The 8,483-nt window shown below is 44.5% G+C and overlaps 1 protein-coding gene across 2 annotated transcripts; it reads left to right on the top strand.

Moving 5' to 3' along the window:
- Positions 1-1,724: 1,724 nt before the first annotated feature.
- On the top strand, positions 1,725-8,149 carry LOC127321940 (uncharacterized). Of its 2 annotated transcripts, none has more exons than XM_051350894.2 (9): positions 1,725-3,158; positions 4,980-5,066; positions 5,178-5,399; positions 5,484-5,586; positions 6,954-7,012; positions 7,088-7,167; positions 7,258-7,337; positions 7,416-7,456; positions 7,555-8,149. In XM_051350894.2, the coding sequence occupies exons 1-9, from the start codon at positions 1,791-1,793 to the stop codon at positions 7,618-7,620; spliced, it is 2,106 nt and encodes a 701-aa protein (XP_051206854.1). In that variant the 5' UTR covers positions 1,725-1,790; the 3' UTR covers positions 7,621-8,149. The 2 variants fall into 2 exon arrangements, with proteins under 2 accessions (XP_051206854.1, XP_051206855.1); XM_051350895.2 differs by having other exon boundaries at positions 5,484-5,580.
- The last annotated feature ends 334 nt before the right edge of the window (positions 8,150-8,483 follow it).

An 8,483-nucleotide genomic window follows, 5' to 3' on the forward strand; every position in this document is an offset into this window, starting at 1 on the left:
ATTTTTGGTGCCTGCCAGGTACTCTGCGGGTGACTCGACTCTGGCTTCAAACGACTCCTTTTCTCGGGAGGACTATATAAGCCACTTCTTCTTCCTTGAAGAGGTAAGGTGACTAGTGCAAAAGCTCAAGATATTTCTCCCTCTCTCATACTCCATTGTTGAGCTCCAAAACCTTCAGATCTCCCTCCTCCTCCAACCAAACTCAAATCCCTTTGGGGAAAAGCTTGAGGAGGCCTAGATCTATGATTCCACCAAACAAAATCTCATTCCCTCTTGAGTTCATCGAGCTAGCTTGTTACTCTTGGGTTTTGTGGAAACCCTAGGTGGCTTGTGTCACTCGGAAGCATCCGGGTTGTGGATTTGCTCCAAGAAGAAGTTTGTGAGGGTTTGGAGGCTACCTTTAAAGTCTACCACAAGTGAGTGAGCTATTCCTTCATGGGATAGGCTCCGGAGAAGAAGGTGAGCCTTCGTGGCGTTTGGGAAGTCTTTCGTGGGACCCACACCTCTCCAAACGTGATGTACCTTCTTGCAAAGGAAGGGAACATGGGAATACATCTTCATCTCCGCGTGCCTCGGTTATTTCTAAATGATCTCTTTACTTGTGCTATTTACTTGTGTGATAGCCTTTGTGCTTGAGTATCTTGTTTCATCATATAGGTTGCCTCACCTAGTTTGCATTAGGTTCACTTTATATTCCGCAAAGCCTAAACTTGCAAAAGAAATCAAAGAAAATTTGTAGAAACCTACCCCTATAGGTTTACCATCTCTGAACTTTCAACAACTCCCCTGCTTAGGTGTGAAAGATGGCTAGCAAAGTAACCAACTTAGGTGTGAAAACGTTTCAGAGAAATAGTCAACTTGGGGAGTCATTGAGAGGCTTCTTGGAAATTCGTGAACTGCTAACAACCATAACACCACCCACCAAAACAATCATTAATTGGGCTACACAACTCTAAATGATGTGAGTTTTTTTTGTAAAGATAATTTAATGGAGCTCACTTGCCTCATCTCTCATCCATATGTTGCTGGCAGTAGAAAGATCAGAGGCAAAGGTGATAGCAACAAATTTCTTTGAGTCTTGTTGTTGATAACTTGAAACTTACTGTTGATAACTTTGTTCTTCATTGGCGTGGGCTTGACTCAGAAGGTGAGGATTTCGACGTTGGCCTTGGCTGCGGGGTCGTGGATGAGATCGGCATGTTTCTCGGTGGCGTTCGGTGGGTGCGCTCGAGGCACCGCGCTTCTTGGTCTTGAGCGCCCTCTTCGCCGATGTCAGCTCTTTCTTCCGCGCCTAGGTCTTGCCCCTGTGATCGGCGGCAACAATTGTGGTGGGAGTGGTAGGGTCGGGGACCATAGCGCCGACGACTTCCTCCATCGCAGTCTAGGGGCTTGTGAAGCGGTGCTTGAGCAAATTTCAAGTGGAAGTGGCTAGAGAGGGAGTGGCTAGAGTGCCACTGGCTAGTGGACCCCAGGAGTAGAAGAGGGGGCGTGAGGATGTAGGCACTGTTCGTGACCGACGTATTTTCAACCAACCACCCTTGATTTATTTATTTCTGGTGTCTCGGCTGTATCCTACTATCTGTGGGAACCGAAACTCTGTCCGTTTGCGTCGGCCACCGTGCCTTGGTCCCCTTTGAACATGTGACAAATAGATTGTTTTTTAGTGAGGCCGCGTGTCCGGTGGGTGGGGGCATTTAACCTCGTCCCCGAACCCCACTGAACTAAAAACCCCTGAGACAGCAACGGCGTCCCACACACCCCCGCTCGAACGAACCGACCACCCCGTCTCCATGGATCAGCCGGCTGCTCACTCCCGCCGCCGTCCCGCCGCCCCCGCCGCCTCCTCCTCGCCGGCTAACCCCTCTCCTCGTCCTCCTCCGCCACCGCACCACCACCTCCCCGTACCCCTCCCCAACGCTCAAGCCCCTCCGCCGCCGCCATCGCTACCGCTGCCGTCAGCTCTGCTGCCCCCGAAGAAGCGCCTCGACCTGCGCCCGCCCCGCAACGCCGCCACCCCGATACCTCCGCCCTCGCCTCCGCCACCGCAATCTTGCACCCCCGCGACCACCGTTCCCTCCCCGGAGACCCTGCCGCCCCCCGCCCCGAGCCCGCCGCCTCCGGTTGCTGACTCGGGGCTTTTGCCGCCGCCGCCGCCGCCTGTGCCCGAGGAGGACGCGGCGCCGTCTGCGCGGATGATTCCCGCTGCCTACCCTAATCAACCCTCCACGCCGCCGGCTGCTCCCGATGCGGCTACGAAGCCGGCGCCGCCCACGCGGAAGGTACGGAAGGTTGTACGGAAGGTCATCGTGAAAAAAATTCTCCCCAAGGGCACATTAGCAGCTCGCAAGGCCGCGGCGGCGGCTGCAGCAGCGGCTGCTTCTGATGGAGCAGAGAATTTGATGGGAGAAATTACAACTGCCAAGCCAGCAAATGATCACAACGTTGCCACTGACGACTCAGCGGCCAAGGAGCAGAGCAGAATCGTAGCTCGCAGGCCTGTCAAGAATTGCAATGCCTTCACAGCGTCCTCTGCTTTGGGTGGGGAGACTCCAAACAACAAGCCTAAAAATGATCAACATGCCACCACAGACAATTCAGTGGACAAGGAGCAGGGTGCAGATGAAAGGGTAGTGGAGAAGTTAGCCACCGATTCTAGTGCTGCTGCTGTTGTTGTGCAGGTTGCTGCTGGATCATCCAAGTCCGGGCGAGAAACCCTAACTGGCAAACTAACAGAGGATGATGATCAAGGCATTCCAGCAGCCAAGGAGCAGAATGGGAATGAAACCACAGTTGAGAAGCTGGCCACCAATTGCAATGCCGTTGCGATGAGGGAAGCATCGTGCAAGGAGATGGTGGTGGAAACTTTGACTGAACACACCTTAGATAGGAAGACGACAATTGAATGTAATGCTCGAGCAGAGGAGGGGGTGGGGATGTCGGAGAGGCAGAGAATGAGTATGAAGGAGGTGTTTGTTGGTGGGCTTGACAGGGGCGCCAAGGAGGAGGATGTGAGAGCAGTGTTCGGTAAGGCGGGAGAGATCACGCAGGTGCGGATGATAATGGACGGCCGTACACGGAGGAATAAGGGCTACTGCTTTGTGCAGTACCGTGAGGCTGCGCAAGCAAAGAATGCCATTGCAAACTTTGACAAAGTGAAGGTAGTGACAATCCACTTGGATAAACTTATAACCACGGTTCACACATATCAACTTGTTTTCTCTATGGGCTATGGCACTGGTTGAATGGAAAGTGCTGACGCTAATCTATCCAGAAATGCACACAACGGATAATCCTATAATAAATACTAAAGCGAATTTGCATTTACTTTTCTCAATTAGTAACGAAGTCATGTCATAAGTTTTGAAAACCACAAAGATCAGATTTTGCATGTCATCATTACACGGAGTAGCTACGTAAGCTCATTACCAGTTCTTTCTTTTTTGGCACCGACAGATAGATGATTAACCTTTCCGTTATGTGCCAAGATTTGGTTTTATCGAGTCGGTTCGGTTGATTGGCATCACGTAATGAATTACGTGACCATGCCCTTAAATGACCCCTTTTAGGTGCGAAAAGATGTTACTCTGATTGGCGTGTCTCGTAACACAAAGTCAGACTTTTACCTACTATCTCTGATTGCTTCATTTTCTCTTTGCTGGCTACTTTCTGTGATGAAAAAAGCTGTTTCTTGTGAAAATTAATTATCATGTAGATTTTTGGTTGCAACTAACACTTGCCAGATAGCTTGCAGTGGCGGCGCCTGGGCCGTGGCCCACCCTTCTCTTCGATTTTCACCTAACTAGTTTGTATCGTTCCGTTCCACTTAAAGGAAATATCTCACTATCTGTGCTGATTTGGCCTAACCCAGCTGAACTGGCCCATGCTTACTGTTGTTGCATGCTCGGCCACTGATAGCTTGTACTACCTCAACTACCATTTCTTGATTAACCCTTTTTGCTGACATGAGGATGAAAACATGGGCAGGGTGATATGCATGCACGCTTGTTCCATCCGTGTGACTGGGTTTTGAGCAAATTTTACAAATGGTATCAGGGCGCCTGTTCCATCCGTGTGACTGTGTTTGCTTGGGGTTTTATTGCAACAGTGGGTTGAATGTTACTGTGGGGTGGGGTGGAGGGGAATATAGCATTCCAGCCATTAGTTAGCACTTTCCCAGTTTACATTGAGTTAGACTACCGTACAATGCATGTTTACCCAAATTGTACCACTAACGGGTTAACCCTTTTGTCGAAACAAGGATATAAACCGAAGAAAGGTGCTACATGTGTCTTCCCATCACACACGAGGGTTGGGTTTTGAATGAATTGTGCCTAGTCTGTTGTTACAGTTCACAATGCATTAGACGTCTGGTGTGGTGCTAACACTTTCTTGCCATTTATAGGAGTAATATTGAGGTGATCTAGGGTTTATTGAAACCCACCACAAGATCTCTTTAACCATACTCTATATATGCATTGAGGTGATATTGAGGTGATCTAGGGTTGTTACAGTTCACAATGCATTAGACGTCTGGTGTGGTGCTAACACTTTCTTGCCTAGTCTGTTGTTACAGTTCACAATGCTGTGAAGTGCCATTCTATTCTTAATTTACGGAGCCAACTTTGAGAGTAGCATTCACATTGTCAATTACCGAGCACTTTTAATATGGTCAAGAACATATCTACAATTTGCATAACAAATTATAATAAATATACTAGTACAGAAAAGTAGAAGGTAATGGGGAAAATATAAGTTCTTAAATGATGCATATATAGTGTTGCTGCTTTGACAACCAGTGTTTTCTGTTTAGTGTTGATGCTGCTTGTAAAAAGTTCACTTCGACCACAGCTCTATCTAATCACCAAATAGCGAGTGTCTGTTCTTACATTTTACTCTTCTGAGTTCCTATTTCAGTATACCTTCCTCTTCTCTTTAACCATACTGATTATATCATCTTGTTTATTGAAACCCACCACAAGATCTGTGGGAAGTTTTGTCGAACTGCAGCTCCTGTTGGGAATGATAGCATTTCTCTTGGAAATATTAACAAGAAATGGAAGAAAGATGTGAGTAGCATTATGCTTGTTTCTTGAATGGCCTGATCGTATATTTGTTCCATTGTTAGTTGTGAGTTTGCCTCATCTTAAGTATTCTGATGTCTTCTTTGTTCCATTTAGGTTAAATCAGTTTTTGTGGAAGGGATACCATCTTCCTGGGGTCAAACCAAACTGACTGAGATCTTCAAGAGTTATGGGAAAATTGAGGACATCTTCCTATCACACGATACACAATCATCTCAAAAGAGGGGTTGTGCGTGCATTAAATATATGACTCATGAGGCTGCAATCTTTTGTCTTGAATCTTTTGACAAGGAAGAGTTAACTGAAAATGGCTCAAAGGTCTCCTCTCATACTTTACTTAGGTTAAATCAGAGTTTTTTTTTTGCTTTACATAGTTTTCACATCTTTAGTTGGTGTTTCCAGGTGAATATTAAAGTCTCACTGTCTAAACCTGCCCAAAGGAGCAAGCACAACAAAGAAGAACATACATTTCGTTTCAGTGAGAGTGTCAAAACACCAGGTAAAAGTGAGTTCACGTTCTTCAGAATTCTAGTTCTGATTATTTCATGCATCTAATGTTTCCCAGGTCACCTCTGTCTAGTACTGTATATTTGAAAAAAAAAACTGCTTACTTTGTTTCCTTTTGTATTCTCCGTGTCCTTTGTCATAATCTATCTGGTCTGGACTTGCAGTTCGCAGTTGTGATAATATTTAGTGTCTTCAGTAATTTCCATGTTACTATAAACTGCTTCAGTTGAGACTCATGCACACATCAAACCTTGCTACCAACTTTCTTGAGTTCCTATAGTATCCTTGCGAAACTTTGTTTGCAGCTTATTGTATAAGCCCCCGAATGATCTGTTATTTTCTGCATTTTACAATGTCCTTCTGTGTTTGTTTCTTCCTCTGATTTGATGATTATTTATTCTTGTTACTCTCATTCAAAATTCACCATTTGCGGAAAGATGGAACTTTGAGTATGCAATCCATAGTTACTACAACTGCAACATTGGAATTTAAGAAGTTATACCATATAAGTATTCATCACATGGAATTAATCATGTTTCAGCGTGGCCACATGCCATTTTTTTTTCTTCGAATGGTGCTACAGTATTAGTTTGTTGACCAGTAATGAGATCGTAATACTATGTTTTTGTGATGTTTAACTTTTTGAGGCAAATCTTCAGTTTTGTTCAATGTGTCAAAAGGCTGGCAGGTGATCATGACATTTGAGGTCTAAGATACTGGATTGACGGTGTTCAGTAACCTAGGCCATAATCTTTATTTTGTCTTGAGTTGCTGTTGTACTTGAGTCATGTCATTCTTAGCTGTTTCTGCCTATCTGAGTCATAGGAGGACTTTCGGGAGTCTCTGAGACTTGTCTGTCTTGAAGTTTGGACTGATCATTGTTTTATCAATCTCTCAATACGCCTTGAACTTTGAAGATTAATATACCTTGAGTTCTTCACATATTGCCAGCTGTCTCCAGCAAAGCCATTGATAACATATATTTTGATGTTTGTTTTTTAATTGTTTGTCCAATTGGCAGTCTATAAAAGTCCAGTTAGTTATCTGAACTTGCCCAGCCATTTCATTATATGAGATGGCTTTTATAAGTTATTTGCCTCTAACTTAGTTTAATTATCTGATAATGTGAAGACCCATTGCTAAGAAAGAGATAATGTGAAGCCCCCATGAGCAGTTTGGGGCTATAAACTCTGCTAGCAGTTTCCATTGCGTGCGTTAGTATTCTGTCATGCAAGCTACATTTACATTACTAGTATTTTCTCAGGAATCCAGTACAATTTTTGTATGCTTTTTTCATAACTATTTTTGCATGAAATCTCTTGACCTTTTGATAGTCAATTTCTGACATCCCGTTTCTCTAAACAGCACCTATTCAAGATCATCGCGCCACATATTCTGGAGAGAAGCGGCCCTGTTCAACACTGGTATGCTAAAACATATAGGCCTGAAATAGCTAATCTATCATCTTATCGCACTAGTTTTAATCATACTTGCTTCAGGACGGTTATTCTTCTGATCGCAAGAGAAGCCACTCTCGTCCTCGTCGTGGTAGTAGTACCTCTACTACATCAACTCTGAGGTTATCTATAAATCTAAACTGTTCACACACGTTCACAGTACATGGCAGAATCGAGTAACTGATTCCTCCTCACTTTTCATCATACCTCAGTGACAATGTGCTGTCCCCTGCCATCGCTAGATCTCCTCTACCATCTTGTCATGGCACCAATAGATTTTCGGAAGGCGTAGGTATGATCTAAAGGTTTTGTCTTGTGCTAATAGAGCTGTTTGCCATTTCCATGCTAAAGTATATGATTTCCCTATCAGGTTCTTATCATGGAGTAACAAGATCATCAATCAGTAGTCAGGTACTTTCTCTCGTTTACCGTGCTAATACACATATACGACATACCCGTGAGCTTCTTATTGTGGAGTAACTTGATCACTGTCTTCTCCCTTCGTTCAGATAAGGCAAGTAGGGGCTCAGCAGATATTGCACCCCTATGGAAGGTGGACATCCCCAAAAATCTAAGGGTGGTGCATATATATCAAATTGGTCAAGCATGCTCAAATCTTGATACCGTATCTTCTACCGGCTCATGACCTCCAAACAGATTGACTTTACATCTAAAGATGATACATTTTCAACTTGGGTCCCATCCTTTTGTGGATTCACTATGTGGTGCTGGTGCATTTCAGAGCCCCGTCGTGAACCGCTGAAGGTGTCTGAAAATTTTCAAGTTTATAGACATGACAATATGTGTGTTGTATGTTTGGCGATGCCATTTGGGTGAAACTTCCATGGGCTCGTTTGTAACACATGAATTTTGCGCGTAAGGGTATAATTCATGTGTTCCAAGTGGAGCCTTGGACTTCTTTCTCTAGCACAAAGTGCTATGCTCTTTCTGAGGTGATATGTAATGGTTGAACAAAGCGTCTTGTATACAAATGAAAATTATTGACCTGATAGCCAGAACGGCGGGCCTGGAAGTATCTGCTGTCGTGCTTTATTATTTTCCTTTCGAGAGAGATATATTCTATAAAATACCATGATCTAGTTTCGCTATATCTACAATTTTTAACTTGCAACATGCGGTTGACCTTGCACGAAGCCACAGACTCTGCCGCTTCGACCTACTTGCTGCCTAGGCTAGCTCAATGCCTCTTGAATGGCCGACCATTGCACACAAAAGAAAAACAGTCTTGAGCCCCCAATCTTCAGTTCTCCGTAAGCACGTTGCACATCTGACTCGAAGACAACAAGTTTTACATCTTTGTGCAAAGGGAGTCAACTATGAGGGTTACAATTCGGATTTTTTTTTTGGTATGGTTACCAACTTCCTCTACTGTCTTCACAAAAACTTTGATTTCGAATCCTCTTCAACAATAAGACCA

Source organism: Lolium perenne, chromosome 2 (assembly GCF_019359855.2).
Source record: "Lolium perenne isolate Kyuss_39 chromosome 2, Kyuss_2.0, whole genome shotgun sequence".
NCBI lineage: Eukaryota > Viridiplantae > Streptophyta > Magnoliopsida > Poales > Poaceae > Lolium > Lolium perenne.